Consider the following 20,320-nt stretch of genomic DNA (forward strand, 5'->3'; position numbering starts at 1 on the left):
AGTGAACACATCTGTATTATTATTATTATTATTATTATTATTATTATTATTATTATTATTATTATTATTATTATTATTAATAATCATTTTTTTAGCATTGTTATCGACATTCTGAACCTATAAGCGATTGAATTTTTCCAGGTCATTTTTTTCAATTACTTTCCCTACCGTGTGTGGAGTCACATGATTTCGCTCTGTTAAGGCTGATTTATTCTTCTACGTCGAACGCACAGGTATATTCTGGCGCAGCCTTCGTGCAGTCGCATACCCACGCACCTCTCAAAATAAATTTTACTACACGTTGCGCGTTTGCACTACATTGACGATGATTGAAAGCTGCGCCAAAGATGCCTTGAGACGGCATATTTTCTATTACAATAAAATTATTATTTACATGAAGATATTTGTTTACAGAAGATGCAAGAACTGCACTATTTAAAATATTATTTACATGAAAATATTTCAGAAGATGCAAGAAATGCAGTGTAAAATATTGTTTAGAGGATATACAAGTAATACTTTTTAGACTACTTAATTTTCTACTTTTGAAAACATTAAAAATGATTTTGTTTCCAAAGGTGCAAGTTATTTACTTGTGACTGTTGGTTTTAGGCAATGTGTGTTTTAATTTCAGTTGTTCAACGTTGATGTTCAATAAATAAGCATAGATAGTAGATAGTGTGTGTTTCCTTCACTTATTTTCAAATCAAGCAATGCACCCTTCATTCAGACATCTCTGACATGTAATATGTGGCATATTTACTGTACAAAACCATCAGTGAACTATAAAGACAAAAAAATAAATAAATAAATAAATAAAATAACCATTAATCGCATTAATCGTCATTAATCGCAATTAAGTTAAAATTTTCAAATAATCGAGATTTTGATTTTTGGCCAAATCGTCCAGCCCTAGGATCTAATAATAGAATGATGATTCTGCAATAAAAAAATTATAACAGTGATGATAATAATAATAATAATAATAGTAATAATAGTAATAGTAGTAACAAATATCTAGCATTCTTTAACTGATATTAAATGGTTAGTTCACCAAAAAAATCATTATTGGCCCCTGATTTACTCACCATTGAGGCATCCTGGTTGAAATATTTGAACAGTTGAAGAGAAACACCAGCTTGTTGCCATCCACTTCGATTGGATTTGACTAAACAACGAAGAGTAAATAATGAGCTAATTTTCTTTTTTTTTCTCTTTAATGAAGACATCACACAGATTTGTTCATAACTCTTTTATTGTTGGCCTCTAGTTCAAGGCGTGGTTTTGATTGACAGATGTTTTAGTTCATGTTCTCTGTGACTTTGAGCCACAGTTGCTCTCTGTTGTCTGTCTCTGTGCACTGATCAGCTGTGTGTGTGTTCTTGTTTTTATATCCTGGTGGGGACTTAAAACTGAATGTACACAACCTTGTGGGGACTAAATTGAGGTTTAAAAATCATCCATGAAGTATTTTGGAAATGTAAAAAATTTAGGGTTGGTTTGAGAAGACAGAATATGCTGTTTGTTCAATATAAATTTCACGGTCTATGAGAAGTCTTCACGAGCATAGTAAACCAGATGTGTGTGTGTGTGTGTGTGTTGTGTCTAGATGATGGTCTAGATTCAGGTGCATTATCCTGATTAGTTAAACCCTCATTATATGTGTGTGTGTGTGTGTGTGTGTGTGTGTGTGCTCAGACTCATTGATTAGAGTGTCCTGATTCTCTCTGTGTGTGTATGCTTGTGTTTGTGTGATCTTGTGTGTGTGGGTTAAGACCCTGCTAGTATACAAATACTTTGATTTCAGCTCAAGTCAGGCATAAATTGACTGTTTTCTCTTTGTCTTTCTGTGTGTGTGTGTCAGGGTGAGGAGTACTGGGTTCAGGTCTACCGGCTGGAACACGGTGATGGAGGAATCTTGGACCTGGATGATGTGCTGTGTGATGTGGCCGATGACAAAGACCGAGTAAGCCATGCATTCAGTCACACACAGACAGACAGAAACACTCCAGCATTCTCTTCTAAAACAGGCAGCAGTTCAGTGTGTGCTGCTGTAGTAGTATATATTTTAGTTATTGGTATCATATGACCGTTGTCTCCCAATAACCGTGACCTAATTTGAGGATGTCTCATAGACAGAAACACACTCTAAATCCTGCATATGCAGCAGGAAAGTTGAGAAATCTGTAAACAAATGCATGTTTATTAAAGTATAAATCCAGCTGATTCTTACATCGATCTATTGAGTTATTCAGTCTTTTAAAAAATGCGTTAGCTAGAATTATGCATTATTGACCTTATTCTACAATGCGGAAGTGCGCTAGAAATAATAAAGGGCAGAAACGATCAAACTACTCGCTCTAGAAACAAGTGTTTGTATGACTATACATAAAAAGTAGAATAATATAATAAGAAAAGATCAGTTTGCACCTTCAAGCAGCATAACGAGCTGTTTTTAACCTCTAAAAATTAATGGAAGTGAATGAGACCTGAAGTCTTGAGCCCTCACACCCAGCACACTACCTGTTCGAACTGTTACCGTCTGGTCGGCGCTTCAGAGCACCAAGCACAAAAACAGCCAGACACAGGAAAAGTTTCTTTCCTCAGGCTGTCTACCTTATGAACAGTTAAATATTCCCCTACTGTGCAATAAATATGTGCAATACTTTCTCATACGCACTTGTACACAGCACCTTATATCAATATACAATGCAATACTTTCTACATTCGCACTTGTACACAGCACCTTATAACCTGTATATTTATAACAATCTGTACATACAACTCAACATCCAGGTTTCTTCACTAACCGCATCTGTTTAATGTTCATCATTTTTTATTATTATTATTTTATTTTTTCAGATTTATTTTGTGTTGTCACTTGTCACTTTATGTACACTGGAAGCTTCTGTAGCCAAAACAAATTCCTTGTGTGTGTGAAGCACACTTGGCAATAAAACTGATTCTGATTCTGATTCAAATGGCTGCGACCGCTTGTACGCGGAGAATAAGGTGAATAGGCTTAAATTGTAGAGAGAAATAACCAATGAAGTGAGACTGCAGTCAGATCAAGCAGATCAATGTGGATTTTTCTTTCGAGGTGTCAGAAATCAGGTGTTCAGCATGCTTTCACTTTCATAATCGACAAACGAACATTTGCTTGTATGAATGACATCCCGCCCCTAGGCATGGGCCGGTATAAGATTCTGATGGATGATAACCTTGTATAAAAATATCAGTTTCACAGTATCACGATATTGTGCTCACTGCTCTAAAATATATTCTTTTTAAATGTCTGAGTAAAAAAACTTTTTTCCCCATTTGAAAGCATTATATTTTATTTTTTTGAAAGATTTACAATATTTTGGAGCAGTAAACATGTCAAGCTAAAAATTCTAATGAATCATTGACTTCTGCTGTCTTCATCAGTTTCAAAAACACTGATTTCTTTACAATTTAAAATGACATCTTTGGATATTTTTTCTGCTGGAGATACTGTTGTCCTAAAAAAACAACAACAAAAAAAATTTAAATAAAAAATATTACACATACCTTAGGAACGGTATAGCAGAAAATTTAGCATTTTTAAAACCTTGACTTTTCCAAACCGCGGTATACCTTGAAAACGGTTATCGTCCCATGCCTATGCCCTACTCATAATTCTCTCTTCATAAATGTGGCTATTACACAACCATAATACACTGTGATATATCCTGGTTCGTTGGATCATTTTGTTTTCTCACTACAATCAATCTGCTCAAGAGTTCGTTTCAATTGAGCCAAGACCACCTCATTCAGGTGATCTTGGACCGATTTGGAACGAATCAGAGTGCAATTGTGGGATTTAAATATACCAAACAAAGAGTGCTTATTGGGTAAATGAGACAGGTTCCGAAACAAATGTTTAAGTGTGAAAGCACCCTATTTGCACACAATTGACAAACTGTCACAGCCAAATTAAACTTTAGTGACAAGGCAACACTGACCCGATTGGGCCAGCAGTAGGATCCTGTTTACTGTCCCGAGTGTCTCGCACACTGGCCCCAGCCCATCAGGCAGTCCTTATTGTCGAGCCCTGCATTAGCATCTTGCTCAGAAACATCAAGAAAGAGTTCAGAAAATGTTCCTGTTTGAAAAGTTTGACTCTTCTGTATTTACACTAACCCTGTATTTACTAACACTGACTGAAAATGAAAAGTTGCTTTTTTCTAGGCCGATATGGCTAGGAAATTTGGTCTCATTCTGGAGTAACTAAATCAAGGAATTTTGCTGCTGTATTATGGCTGTAGCAAGCACAAATATATTACACAGCGCTGTTGCCTAGCAGGACATTATTTTGTAAGTGCTGTGTAATATAATTGTGCCTGCTGCCGCCGTGATATTGCAGCAAAGTTCTTTAAATATTATGCCAGAAAGGGAATAGCAGCATTGAATTTTTTGTCAGTTTCAGTACACAATGTACCCACAGAAGAGTCAAGTTTAAATAAGAAAATTATCTAAACTCTTTCTTGGTGTTTTTGAGTGAGATGCTAATGGTCTAATCTGATTCCGTGATCTATGCTAAGCTAAAAGTGCTCCCGCTAAACCTGGAGATCGGCTGAATGGATTCAGAAATGGTAAATCTCAGCTGTTTTACAAGACAGACTAGATCATCAGTTCAAGGTGATTGTTCAGTTAAACTAAAGCGAATAGTTTATAGTTTAAGAAGCAGCAGAACGATGGAATAAAATACCAGAAAGCACCACATTTAATGTTTCAAAATTGTGCTTAAAGTCTGGCTTAAGCAAAATCAAATATGTAATCATTGATTTGATTTAATCTCATTGACTAATGGTGTATTGTATCTGCGTAGAGTGTATTTTGTACTAGTTTTTAAATGTAACTTATTTTAAATGTTTAGTTTTGTTACAACATTTTGCCCAGGGACTACAGATGTAAAATAGCTTGATGGCTAACTCTGGCACAACATTATCCCTGTATTGTGTCTGTGTAAATGAATGAATGAATGAATGAATGAATGTATAAATGAAGACTCTAGGGGACTTAAAAATAGTCTATTTCCAAAAAAAAGTGGTGTGTTTCCTTAATAGCAGGTGTAAACAGGCCCTGAATGATACTCTGTGTTGAAGCATCACTTCACCTGTTTGGAATCTGGAAAAGCTCTGCAAGTTTCATCTGAATTCAAACTCGGCCATTCTTTAAATTCCACACATTCTTCTCCTTTAGTGTTTGTGTTCATTTAACTTGGGCTAATTTGTTAATGCCTTCAGCAACCATTAACAGTGTAGTTCTCACAGTTTCAATTAACACATTTGACCTGTTTTTTTTTTTATGTGGTCCTTAAGGTCCTCAGGTGAACTGATTCAAAATGATGCTTTATCAGTAGAAATGCATATTGGTAGCACATTCATTATCAACCTGATAGCATTCTGATAGTATAACCAGTTTTTTATATAATCATATTTGTTGTTGATCAATATATTTTTGTATGTTCCCTGATTTTTACATTAAGATTACTTCAAATGTAGTTTTATGATTTAATAATATTGCAATTGTTTATTTTTTTTAGAAATTTTTTTTTGACAAAACACTGGAGAATTGTTGATGATGATGATAATAATAATACTCACTGCCATGTTTTTTTAAACACATAGCTTGGACCTAATACAAGTAATAATAATAAACATTATTATTATTAATATTAGTAGTAGTACAAGTAGTATTAGTATTATTACTATTATTATTTTGTTATATGAAAAAAATAGTATTAAGTTATAGAAAATAATACTTCAAAGGTAAACCTATGATAAAATATACATTTTTCTGACAAAAGAATTGTACTTTTAATATTATATAGTCGATGATGGTAGTAAGGATGATGATGATGATAATAATAATACTTGGTGCAGAATTGTATTTCTTCATTGATAATATATATATATATATGTATGTATATGTATATATATATATATATATATATATATATATATATATATATATATATATATATATATATATATATACATATATATATATATACATATATATATATATATATATATATATATATATATATATATATATATATATATATATATATATATATATTATAATAAATTATTTATTTACATGTATGTACATATGACTTTGGTCTAAAATCAGTAAAAAGTATAATAATAGTAATAATAATGTTAATAATCATAATTGTAATAATGTAGTAATTATTATTATTTTATTATTATCAAAAATATTGAAAGTTTGTTATTGGTTATTAAAATTATATACTGGTATTATTATTTAGTGTTTTGTGTTAGTTTTTTGTTTAAAAAAACTACAAAATAGTGTATTACTTAATCAGTTAATTATTTAGTCACTTCATTTTTGTTAGATATTGAATTTTATATGGTAATTTCACAGATTGTCCAATATTTACTTTACTTGTCATTACTTTATATTGACATTATTACAGTTACATATGTTACTAATAAAAACAACGATAATATTCATAATTATTGTATGACATAAAATTTAAAGCTATTAGATATTATTTAAAGATATATCTATAAAGATATTTTTGATAAAGTAGTTCTTGACCATAACCTAAAAATAATTATTGGCTTATTGTAACTGGATGAATTAATCCTATTATAGTTGCCTTTTTAATTAGTATCTCTGCATATTCAAACTCTTTGCAGAATATGAACAATATAATTGCAATCATGTAAAGAGCTGAATGACTTAAACATCAAATGAGCACGTGAATGATTTAAACTCTTGTCCTTCTGCCTTTGTTTATATGAGTGTCTTTACAGTGTAACTCCGCTCTCTTCTGGCCAAACCCCGTCAGTGCAGCGTCTGTTCTCATCAAGTCAACATGTTTTCTGAGCCAGAACAGATGATATCGGCTTACCGAGACCACAGACACTTCTCCAGCACGCAGTTGTGTGTTTGATGTGGTGGGTGTGTCTGGGTGTGTGCGCACGTTATTTTAGTTCTCTGTGTGAAAGAAAACATACTTGACATCTGAGCCTGAGATCATACCTCCGTATTTATAGCCGATAGTGTCTCGCTTGACCATAAAAAGGTGTTTAGGTCACATCCTTCTGGCGTTTTGCACAGATTTTGACTGAGTAACTGCACCTGCGCTGACAGGAAACGCAGTCCGCAAACAGGAAGTGCTGCAGTGGTGCTTTAATGTGGCTTTTTTGTGTGACTCATTCAATCTAGAGTTATACAACAGCTGCACAAAAGTGTGGACTGGCTGGTGTTGGTGATCCTTCAACAGGTTTGGATTTCTTTGCGGTAATCAGATATTGATTTTCCGGTTATACACACAATCACTGAAAACACAGGCTTACTGTAGTTCTAAATCATTTCATTTGTTTTTTACTGTTATCTTGTGGTTTGGTTTTTTGTTTTTAGTTGTGCTTAATGTTTATTTTAGTGAGCACATTTCAAAATGTGCTTGTACACCTCTAGAATGTTGACCAAAACACCCTAAAATACTAACCCGAAAATACAGATTAGTTTCTGAAATAATAAAAATATTGTACAAAACAAAATAACGATAATATTTGTACTAAATGCGATAGTAAAGTAAGTACTCTTATCTATCTATCTATCTATCTATCTATCTATCTATCTATCTATCTATCTATCTATCTATCTATCTATCTATCTATCTATCTATCTATCTATCTATCTATCTATCTATCTATCTATCTATCTATCTATCTATCCATCCATCCATCCCTCTAGTGTCCTACCAGTGACTGCTATGAGTGTGATATTGTGTTTATACAACAGTTCAACTGCATAATCGTGTACATAAAAAAGAAATTAAAATTCAAAAGAAAAAATTCAAAAGAAATCAAATTCAGAGTCTCAAAAACCCTTTTGTATTAGGAACTACTTTCTTCCGCCGTTCATTCACATCTGCAGCTGACATCAGAACAGCAGAAACTGTTGCTACTTCACAAATATCACCTTAAAGCTAGTAATTGAATGATTCTCTAGCGTAATGTCTAAATTGATGACAAAACAAGTGATTTTGATTACATTTTAAGATTATAAGGCTGAACAGCATGAAATGTCATCGGTCTACAGAGATATCTCCCAGTATTTCTCTGTTGCATTTGGGATTTCACAATAATTAACCCCGAAAAGCCAGAGCAACGCAAACACTTCCATAGTATTATGGTATAAATACAGCATTACAAAATACAAAAAAAGAGAGAGATCAACTTAGGATGTCACTTAACTGTTCTGTAACAATTTGTTTAGCTATAGTTTGAAATGTACGCTAAAAAAATGCTATTTTTCTCTCCCAAAGACTTATTATGTGGTCTCTGTCGCCATCTTGTGGCGAAATGTCAATCGTCTCTATGACAGACAGATGGATGCAGATTCTCTGAAATGATAAATATTCAAAATAGGCACTATCCATATAAATAAACTGCATAGTTGCAATCTAAACAACTACATTCTTGCCAAAAAAAGCCTCAAAAGTATTTTATGCTGTACAACTGCAGCAATATCTGTCCACTGTAGCCCTCTGCTTGACACTCGTGTGGGCGGAGTAATACACAAGGGTGAAGAGGCGGGAGTGCTGATATTACTTGTATATCTCACGACTGTCAGCCAATCAGATACAAGAACCAAACAGAACTGTTGTGTATATATATATATATATATATATATATATATATATATATATATATATATATATATATATATATATATAAACAGTCTTTAAACTAAATATTAAACTGCAAGCAATTTTTAAACATTGATGATAAAAAGAAATAAAAGAATGCAAAAATATTAGCAAGTTAATTAGTAAATTCTATTCTTGTATTTTGTTGCATTAAAGAGAAAATTTATTTTAAAAAACACACATAAATTGCATTCCAACCTAACATGTTTGAGCTTTTGTGTATTTTTTTTTAAATAATATAAATTTCATATATTTATGTGAATATTTTATCACAGAAAAATAACCTGTTTCTCAAATCCCTCAAGTCTGTAAAAAACATTCATTTATTAATTAAATTTAATTGAAAGAAATCTTAAAGGTTCATTCATTCATTCATTCATCGTCCTTAGCCACAGCGGAATGAACCGCCAACTCATCCAGCATAGGTTTAACCAGCGGATGTCCTTCCAGCTGCCACCCAGCAAAACACCCATACAGTCTTGCACTCATACACTACAGCCAATTTTGTTTATTCAATTCCCCTATAGCGCATGTCTTTGGACTGTAGGGGAAACTGAAGCACCCGGAGGAAACCTACGCGAACACTGAGAGAACATGCAAACTTCACACAGAAACGCCAACTGACCCGGCCGGGACCCGTTCCAGCGACCTTGTTGCTGTGAGGCGACAGCGCTAACCACTGAGCCACCGTGCCGCCCAATCTTAAAGCATATTAATTTGAATTATTAATACAGTGAGTTATTCGAGTTATTAATACAGTAGTTGAATTGTTAACTTAATTCACATTTTGCAATTTAAATGTTAGAAAAGGCCAATCCTGTTTGTTAGAATTTGTAGCACCTGATTAAAAGTCTTGTGAAATCTCATTTTAATTTATAAATTGTATATGATTTAAAAATGCCCAGTAGCCTGCTATCTTATACATTAGGTATTTAAACTTGGACTTCATATATAAGTACACAATGTTACATATGCATAAACAAATCTTGAATGTTTAGCTAATAAGTAGTCACAAAATCTTTCTGCAGTGCTACTAGAGGCCACGAGAGGGCGCCAAATAATTAAGTTCAAAAACATGCATCTTTCTCTCTCTTTCTCTCTCTCTCTCTCTCTCTCTCTCTCTCTCTCTCTCTCTCTCTCCCTCTCTCCCATTCATTCTCAGCTTAATTTTTTCACCATTGCTCATCTTAAAACAATAACACCGCTTGCGTGCGTCAGGTATTGAGCGACACAAAGGCTCTTTTATGTCAGTGTTTCTCAGCCCCTGCTGTGAAACGTCCTCTATCCTCTCCCATACAGGAAGAGCTCACCACTTATAAACAGGACACTGAAGCATCCAAACGTGCTGCTGTATATGTGTACGGTTTGTTTGTGTGGATGTTTTTCCTCAACGCTTAAGGAAGTGTGTGAGCGGCGGCGACTTAACAGGAAGTGTATGAAAAGTCATGTTGAGTTCATTTTTGACCACATGATGAGATTGTGGCCGAGATCGGCTAATGAATTCTGGCACATATGTGTTATGGTTGTGTAGCGTCTCAAAAGCACACACACGTCTCCTTGAGCAACAGGCCTCATGGGGGACTGAAGCAATGAGCTGCGCGAGAGACTGTCAAGAGTGTGTTTACAGTGACGGTGGTTTATATGGGTTAAGGGATGTTGTTTGGCACAAAACACAACAAAAAAAAAGAAAACACTTGAAATGAAATCTAGATTTTGTGGGTTTACGATAAATCAATGTTTAGGGCTTAACCTATCTGTTTGTTAAAGCCACATTATGTATGTTTTTATTTTTTAAACGTTTTTTTTTATTAAAATTACCAAAAGACCCTAAAACTGTGTTATATATTTTCTTCACTTAGTAATTTTATTATCCCAAATGTTTGGATGTTTTAATAAGTTTAGTATTAGCCTGCATATAGAGCAGCGTTATAACAGAACTATAAAATGTATGTAGATTGATAAACGGTGCAGCTTCAGGGTTGCCAATTTTCTTAATCAGTGGTGAACTACCCCATATGAATGCCCTTCCAGCCACAACCCAGTACTGGCCAGTATACCACCCAATATTATTATTAATATAGAATTATTATTCTAAATATATGACAGAAATCAATCCTAAATGTAACTGAAAAACAGATAACAGAAAACAGAGACTGGATGTAAAGAGAGACACAACTGAAGTGATATGCAAGGATCACTTAAATCTTTTGCATGAATATTAATGACAATTCTTTAGAAGACAAAACTACATACGTTTTATGGATTTATCTGTTGTCTTTGACCCGACTCATGGCCTAGAAAGTCTTACTTCCCTGACTCATGATCCCTCCTTCATAGCCATGCTTAGTCAAAATAAAATCTTCATCATATAAACTTTAGTTTTGTCGACTTGGAAAAAAGAAAACGTCCCCCTCACTTTTAGAGACAGACCATTTAGAAACAGGTGAATATGAATGTAAACTTTTGGATTTCATACAGCTGCCCCCCCCCCCCCCCCCCCCCTGACTGCGTGTCACTGCATATCAAACAACTAAAACAATATAACTGAAGGAATCTCCACTGTGCTGAGCGAAAGCTTAAGCATGACGCAAGCCTACCCAGGCCCGAATGTAATGTGAGTGTGGGCCGTCGGGGGAGACGGGAGGGGGGACAAGCGTGCTTTGGCCCGATTCAAGGCAACTATACATAGTGTGAGTACGCCCATAATTGTACACGACAAAAGGGAGTGAAATACGGCATCTGAACAGTGTCTTTAGGTGTAGTATAAGTGGAATATTTGACTCTAGTCTGACGGATTATTAGAATATAATGCACACCATCTATCTTAGTTTAATTTAGGTGTTATTGGCTGTATTGCGTTATTTTCGAATAATTTAATGGACCTGAGAAAATAATTTCTCAAAGAATCAATGTTTTTCAGCCAGCCCTTGTAAATGCTGATCATTTTAAACCTGCGTTCTGTTAATTGCTACTTTTGTTTTTATACACCGTGAATCAACTACTAAATTTAAGCTGAATCTGATGGGACACATGATTGTGTGTTCTTGCGCTATTCTTGAAATATAGTTCATCCAAATAGGTTTTTCAGCCTTATCAATCAATCCAGCTGAAGGTGAACTGTGGTCTCGTCTCCTTTAGTCGGAGTCATTTGATCAGTTATGGATAAACTAGACAGCAGGTCACAGTTTGAGTGTGTGTGTGTGTCCGATTGAGATGCGTCCAACAAATTGTGAAGCTCAAAGATCACAGCCTTTTAAAGAGAGGAACCAAATATCCTCACAGGAAGTATACAAATGTTCTCATGGGAACTTCCCGTCAGCACACTTGGCGCACACAAAGTTCTGCTGACCTCCAGTGTGTTTGTAAGAGGTGATTTGTGTTGGTGGGTCAGTGAGTTCTTGTTTTTAGAGTCATTGTGAAATGCATGAAGGGATTTCTCAACGCCATCCAGCTGTAATGCTACTGTGTTTTGTGAGTGTGTGTAATACATGAGGTGTCATGTTTGTTTGGGAAACCCGTAAAGAATTACCCAAGCCTGTGAAGAACGGCACTGCAGTGTTATTTGTAATGCTAAAGTTCATTGATGTTTGGAATATTTGAAGCAGCAAGAAACGTATACATATCCTCTCTGCAGCCAAATACATATCTTCACACATCTTCCTCCTTCATCTTCATTGTTTTCCTCTCTTGTTTTCTTCTCTGCACTGCCCTTTTGCTTCCACACTGAAGTAAATGTCATGTAGGATTCCACCATAGTAGAGGGAGTGTGTGTGTGTTTAAAGAGAAAATTCAGCCATTGTTTGTTTACTCTGTACACTTTCAGATGTAAAAGTACAAAAGCTATCGATGGAGCCGTACCTTTACAAACGCTACCTTTACCTGGTCTTTATTGGTACTTTAAAGGTGTTCAATCAAAAATATTACAATTATACACTGTAAAAAATGCTGGGTTCCACACAATTGATTTGTATTGTGCCAACATGAAGGAATTAAGTTAACTTGTTAGTTTTTACAAGTTTAAGTTGATTGAACCTGAAACAATTAAGTTGTCACCCAAATGAGCTCAAGAACTCTGTGTGCTAAATAAGTAGTTTGAGCAAACTGTGTGTATGTGAATATATTTAATACAATGTATATTTGTATTATTCACATATTTACAAATTTATGCAAGTTTGACACCCAGTGGTTGAACTAGGTATTGCGTTCATGGATCAAAATAAATGCAAGCGCAGGTTGCCAGATTGAGGACCAACAGGAGCGAGTCTGACAATCGAGCCTAAAGGCTGATTTAATTCGTGTTGTATATAAAAGCAACGGCACGCGATATAAGGAACATTCTCCATATTAATAGAGTTCTTGTTCTAAACAACTCCTAAAATTGATATATTAGAAGCGGCCTCAGTTTCTTGCAGCTGAACATCAGAAAACTGACAATGATCACCTCAGGTACACCTCATGTGCTTTATTCAGTATTAAATGCTGACAATGTGAGTTTGAATGCCATTTTACATGATATTTATAGCCATACTACTGAATGCCGCAGCAGTGATTTAGCATCTACATTTAATAATGTTAAAGAGGTTTAATATGTATGGATTAGATTATAAACCTTACTATTTCGCGAGTGAGTGCATATTCTGTGCTTCTGAATGGCTGTACTTAAATTTCTGTGGTGTTTCAGTCAAATTGCTTATCACTGCAAATCCCGTCATGTAGTGTGTTGGTAGGACACGGGGTTACAATGTAACCTGCTTACCTAATGTTTACGCTCGTAATATTTATATTATTTGCTAATTAATAACCTCATGTGGAACTCTGAATCTGCCTCTTATTTCGGGGTCTGCTACTGTCCACCGGAGGTCACATTTTGGTCAGGAGCGCATGCTTTGAGAGCCTTTCTGAATTAATGAAATGCAATACGTGTGTTTCCACCAAGGAAACCCGGGGTGCTTAAATATAATTGGCTAAAGTGGCAGTGGGCGGGTTAAAAAAAACATAACAAAGACAGCTTTCAGGCACGGAAAGCCCATTTTCAAAGCAGAATAACTCACTTCAGCATTTTTTTTCTAACAAAATAAATGTTCACTTGGCATGTTTCTTAAATATCTGCAAACATATTACGGTACTTTTATGCTTTAGAAGAGTCAAACACTTACAAACAGCACCTTTAAAGTATGACAATTAATATGTGTTTACCAAGATTAATTTCTCCCATGGAGATAAAGAATACTTTCAAGAAGTTTTAAGGTTGGTTACATTTTATAATGTTTTTTTTTAAGTTTTATTCTTAACAAGGTTGCATTTAAGTATTCAAAAATCCATTGAAAAGATGAAATAATAATAATCCACTCCAATATTTATTTAGAAATTTTTAGAAGCATTACTTCAATGCATTTTTTACGATGTAAAGCTGAATTTTCAGCATCATGACACTAGTTTTCAGTGTCAAATGATCCTTTAGAAATCTTGTTAACCCTTAACTCCTAATGTCACTAGTTAACACATAATGCATTTTTTAACACATCCTATTTTTCTAAAATATCAATCTCTAGCAAATGGATGGTATGTCAGTTTATGGTAAAAGTACTGGAATTAATACATCTACTATGAAAAATCGGAAAATATGAAGTTGAGGGTCGATTGGCTGGTTTGTAGATTAAAAAAATGAAACGGTTCAAAACAACAGTATTTGCTTGAAAGAAATCTTTTGTAACAGTGTACATGTTCTCTCTCAATACGTTTTTATTTATTCTTCTAAAACCTTACTAATCCCAAATGTTGATGGTGCTTGTGCCATAAATGTAGCCATAAATTTAACCTGATCAAGTGCAAATCCTTTAAGGATGCTAAGGGATCAGGAATAATAGTTTTTTTTAAATGGTTGTTTTTCTATTAGGGTTTGGGTTAGTCAGAAATACTTATAATTAGTCTAAAACAATAGAAGTCTGTGATACTGTAGGTCTCCATTAACGTGTGTGTGTGTGCATTTATATGTGAGGGAGAGGACAAAAACAAGCTTTAGTGTTTAAGCCTCAAAGCTCATGTGCTATGAGCGGATCTGTCTCATGGGAATATGAGTCACAGGTAAATAGGTTTCTGTGGGCCGTTTCAGAGTGTGTGTGTGTGCATGTGTGTATTAACAAGCAAGACTGTACCTCTGGCTGCACTTGAATCTGCTGTGAAACACAAGAAGTCTCAATGGTCTTATAAAGCTAACAACGAAAAGCTTTAAAGGTTTAGTTCAACCCGAAATGAAAATCTGTCATCATTTACTCACCCTCACGTGTTCCAAAACTATTGTTTGTCTTCAGAAAACAAAAAAAAAGGTATTTTTCATCAAATCAGGTGAAGATGTCATTTTATAGGATGAACAGATGTAATGCTTATGCTTTTATTCATATATAAACAGCTCAACTATAGCTGCTTGATGACCGAGGACAAACCTGATTGGTTCTTGAGGCGTGGTGTGAGACACAAGAATGAAGCTCATTGGTTCTCTAGCATCAAGCAAGCACAGATAGATTTGTTTTTGAAGATGGAGATTTGTCTCCGAAACAAAGCAAAACGGCAATATAGACCTGTTTCAAAAGATGGTTTTAAAATAAAAATGTACTAGTGTAAACACAGCCTTAAAAGAGTTTGATTAAACCAGTAGATTTAATAGTTTTTTCCTTTTATTTAGATCTTTTTATTGACATTTTACACAATAAAACAACAATTTCAAAAAGATTTGAAAAAGCGACAAATTACCTTTTCTTCAACAGAGCCCCCCGGCCCACTGCACCATTTCTATACATTACACTATGCACATTCTTAATCTGTTTTACATCATATCATGATATATACATGCGTACATAAGCAAATACACTAAAATATGACTTTTGCTTGTTCAAACGAGTTATTTAAAATAAGTTGAATCAACACAATTTTTAAGCTTTTTGGTGGGACAACTTTAATATTTTATCTTCAATCCACTTAAATTTGTAAAAACTATTAAAGGGGTGGTTAACAGTGTATTTTCAAGCCTTGGTTGTGTTTATAAGATGCAAAGTAATGTATTCTCATGCTTCATTTGTAGAAAATCATGTTATTTTTTCAGATATCTTATCAGCTAACATGAAAACAACCATCATATGTCCTAGTTCCTCTGAAAGGCCTGCCCTCACGAGCCTCTGATTGGTCAGCTAACATAATGTGCTGCGATTCGTGGATTGGCACCACGTCAAGCCCCTACAAGCGTGCGTTTTTGTGCTGTGACAAAACCGTCAGTCAGAGCAGCTGTTAGCAGCGTTAGTTGCCTGAATCAGACAGAAAAATTAAGAGGACACCTCACGCCTGCTCTCTGAAATAAAATCTGACCAGTGTCTTTCACAAATATTTGGGTTATAGGCATGTGTAAGTGATCTAAAACCTTCCCATATCTTTTTCGAGTTGGTTATTTAAGATGTAGAACGGACGGAAAGCGAGAGACACTGCACGCTCTGCTGAAGATTGTGGCTGTTTAGAGTGGTTTGACTGATAAATATGAATTTGTAGCAAAAATTTTTAACTGTGCCAAACTGCATTTCCCATTGTTTACATCCTTATTTACGTCCTTGCTACAACATACCGTTAACGCTAGAAGCTGTGCCTGTAATCGATCAATTTTAACAAAAAAATACTTTGGTATTGTTGTGGCTCACAATCCACAGCTTTGTTGGTTGGAGCAGTTTTAACCGAATCCAGCACTTAACGGGGAGAGATTCTGCAAGCTGTCCTTTGTCAAATGCTAGAGCTATATCTTTTTTATAATTCTCTGGAACATAATTAAAATTAATCTGTCAGCTCTTCTCTCTTTGTGTCATGTCCTTTGGAAGCCCAAATGTAGAAACAGAAGAAGCTCAGTGGAACAGGCAGCATTTGGACGGCATTTTAGCTTTCTCTGCTATAACATTACAGTGCCTTTGGTCACGGCATTTTGCTGCGCGGGGTGTATGCGTGTGGTGAATGCGCGTAACCTGAAGCGTTTGTGATTTCACTAACCCGGATGTATTTTTTTTTGCTATGTATTTTAGCTTTGCTAAGCTAACTCTGCAAAAGCCAATGTCTCCCTTTGCATTGAACTTTGAGTGTCTTACATTCAGAGATGTGGTTTATGTTCACACAGCTACATTACACATGTTACTAAAGTTTAAAATATGACATCCTAGTGGACCACCCCTTTAATAAAAAACAAAACATAGCAGTTTGGTGTGAACAGACTTTCAGAGTATAAGCAGAATTATGCTTAACACTTTAGTTAAGGTCACAATTCATGCCATTAATTACTGGATTATTACTTAATTAAGATATTAACTCTTCATTTGTAGTTATAAAGTATCATCTTATTCTGCATCCCTAATTATAGACAAAATCTAAACATAACTTCTACCATACTAACTATTAATAAACAGCTTATTAGTAGTTTATTATGCTAAAAGTGTTAGCTAATGATTTAATTATTCTATCGTTCTATCTTTCTGTCTATTGTTCTGTTGTTGTTCTGTCTATAGATCGATTTATCACTCTATCTATGGTTCTATCTTTCTATCTTTGGTTCTATCATTCTATCTATGGTTCTATTGTTCTATCTTTGGTTCTATTGTTCTATCTATGGTTTTATCTATCGTTCTATCTATGGTTTTATCTATGGTTTTATCATTCTATCTATGGTTCTATCATTCTGTCTATCGTTCAATTGTTCTATATATTGTTACGCCTATTATTCTATTTATGGTTCTATCATTCTATCTATCATTCTGTCTATCATTCTATCTATGGTTCTATAGTTCTATCTATGGTTCTGTAGTTCTATCTATGGTTCTATCGTTCTGTCTATGGTTCTATCATTCTATCTATGGTTCTATTGTTCTATCTATGGTTCTATCATTCTGTCTATTGTTCTATCATTCTATCTATCATTCTGTCTATTGTTCTATCTATTGTTCCATCATTCTATCTATGGTTCTATCATTCTATTGTTCTATCTGTTGTTCTGTCTATTGTTCCATCTATTGTCCTATCGTTCTATCTATCATTGTATTGTTCTATATATCGTTGTATTGTGCTATGATGATGATTTGTTTGTTATGATTTGTTAATACTGTGAATTATGACCTAAGCTAAAGTGTTACCGAATTCTCATATTTCTTTCAAAATATCTTGACTTGTGTTCTGATACCCTAATTTAGGTTTTGGAACAGCAAAAGGTTCAGTAAAAGATGACAGTAATGTATTTCTATGAGCCAGCCTATTAAATGCTTGTGTAATGTACGCACATACCCAAATAGTTGTGCAAATGCCTGTTCCCATGACTGTCACGTTTGAGATAATGCAGACCGCTTTCTCCAAAAATGATACATTAAAAAGATGTTAACGTTCATTTTCTGACAGTCATCGTAATGAAATGCAGAATAGTCACACACTGATTTTCCCACATCCGAGATTGGATTGCAAAACATGCTCAAAAAAAGCCTCAAAGGGGCACCGTCCCTGTGGATTCTGGGTAATGTGTGCCCTTCAGCGGCTCTCGTGTGATTGGTCCAGACCTCCATCAGTCAGTCAGAGCCTGAAATACACCGGGTGTGTTCAACCATACTCCCCACCCACTGAACCAGAGCCTTAAGCGACATCACTCATGTTGACACACACACGCACACACACACACACGCACACACACACACTTAATTGAGACCAGATGTTCACTTTGTAGCGAGAGATGTTTCCTCCTGTCCCAAATCCTCTGGTGTCTTGAGGGATGTGGTGATGAGATTGTCCTGCTCTAAATGAGGACGCCGCACACGCACACACACGCCGCACACACACACACACACACACACACTGAAGCTCCCTTCAGACTTCATAAAGCAGCAGGACTTCCGGAGCTCACGAATAATCAAAGTTTTATAAGCATCATATTATGAAAGGCTGATAGAAATATCTTCATTGTCTTTCATGATTGTTAATAATTGTCAGATTGCATGATGGGATGTCATTGTCATTTTCGGGTAAATTGTGATTTTTAAAATTAAAAAAAAAAAAATTTATTTATCCATCCGTCCATCCTTCGTTTGTTCGATCTTTCGTTCCATCCATCCATCCATCCATCCATGCATCCTTCCTTCCTTCCTTTCTTCCTTCCTTCCTTCTATCTAACGTTCAATCTAATGTTCTATCTATCGTTCGTTCTATCTTTGTCTATCGTACTATCTATCGGTCTCGTTCTATTGTTTGTTCTCTCTTTGTCTATTGTTCTATCTGTCTATTGTTTTACCTATCTGTCTATCCTTCTTTCTATTTATCGTTTGTTTGTTTGTTCGTTTGTTAGTTCTATCGTTCGTTCATTCTATCGTTCGTTCATTCTATCTATCGTTCGTTCTATCTATCGTTTTATAATTATCTATCGTTATATCTATCCTTTTATCATTCTATCACTCTATCGTTTTATCATTCTATCTTTTGTTCTATCATTCTATCGTTCGTTCTATCTATTGTTTTATCATTTTGTCATTTGTTCTATCTATCATTCTATCGTTTGTTTTATCATTCTATCTATCGTCCTATCTATCGTTTTATCACTATCTTTTGCTCTATCGTTTTATTGTTCTATCTATCGCTTTATCGTTTTATCATTCTACCTATCGCTCTTGTTCTATTATTCTATCGGTACTTCCATATATTGTTTTATCATTCTGTTGTTTGTTCTATCTGTTGTTCATTCTTTCTATCGTTTTAATCGTTTTATCATCCTATTGTTTGTTCTATCTATCATTTTATTATTTTATCGTTCGTTCTATCTATCATTTTATCATTCTATCTATCACTCTATCATTCTGTCTATCGTTCTGTCTGTCGGTCGGTCGACTAGGTCTGTCTGTCTGTCTGTCTGTCTGTCTGTCTGTCTGTCGATATATCGAACGTTTGATCGATAAGATCTTACACAAACATTTATGATGAGGGTATGTATACTTTAAGATGATGCATTTATGTGCTAGTAATATGGTAATAAAAAGATGTTTATTTCTGCACTGTTTTCAAAAATTCTAGTTTTTGCGTCGTTTCAATTAACATTAAAATGTTTCAAACTCAGCAATGTTGTGACATTTCCTCAACTTTTGTTTAGCTAAGATCAAACCTCAAATCAAAACTATTGAAGCAGAATACACAAAATAAACAAATGCGTGCAGTAGCGAAGCAGAACCAGTTTGAATGAGCAACTGGACTAAAACCTTCTGTCAGACATAAATCCATATTATTGAACTTTTCTAATATAAAATTTTTTCAGTGTTTCTGCAATCACTCATACTATTTCTGTCTGTGTGTGTTTGTCTCGGCAGTTGGTGGCGGTGTTTGATGAACAGGAGCCTCATGTTGGCGGAGACGGCACCAGTGCCAGCTCTACAGGCACACAGTCTCCTGAACTCTACTGTGGAGAACCGTCCACCTCCACCCCACTGTCTGCCTTCCAGCCCTACCTGCCCCACAGCGAGATAGAGGTCACTACGTCCACACTGCGCACCAGTAAGAGACCGCCTCACAATATAGGCTACGGCTGCATCTGAAAATCCCAAATTATGTGACCAGCAT

At 35.0% G+C, this 20,320-nt stretch overlaps 1 protein-coding gene across 2 annotated transcripts in view; it reads left to right on the forward strand.

Moving 5' to 3' along the window:
• The window catches only part of pard3ab (par-3 family cell polarity regulator alpha, b), a 207,983-nt gene that overhangs the window by 39,188 nt on the left and 148,475 nt on the right, over positions 1-20,320 (forward strand). For both annotated transcript variants that reach the window (XM_056480059.1, XM_056480065.1), the window contains exons 2-3: positions 1,865-1,966; positions 20,071-20,254. In XM_056480059.1, the coding sequence (XP_056336034.1) occupies positions 1,865-1,966; positions 20,071-20,254 (286 nt within the window). The remainder of the gene's footprint in view (positions 1-1,864; positions 1,967-20,070; positions 20,255-20,320) is intronic.

This window comes from Danio aesculapii, chromosome 2 (assembly GCF_903798145.1).
Source record: "Danio aesculapii chromosome 2, fDanAes4.1, whole genome shotgun sequence".
Lineage (NCBI taxonomy): Eukaryota > Metazoa > Chordata > Actinopteri > Cypriniformes > Danionidae > Danio > Danio aesculapii.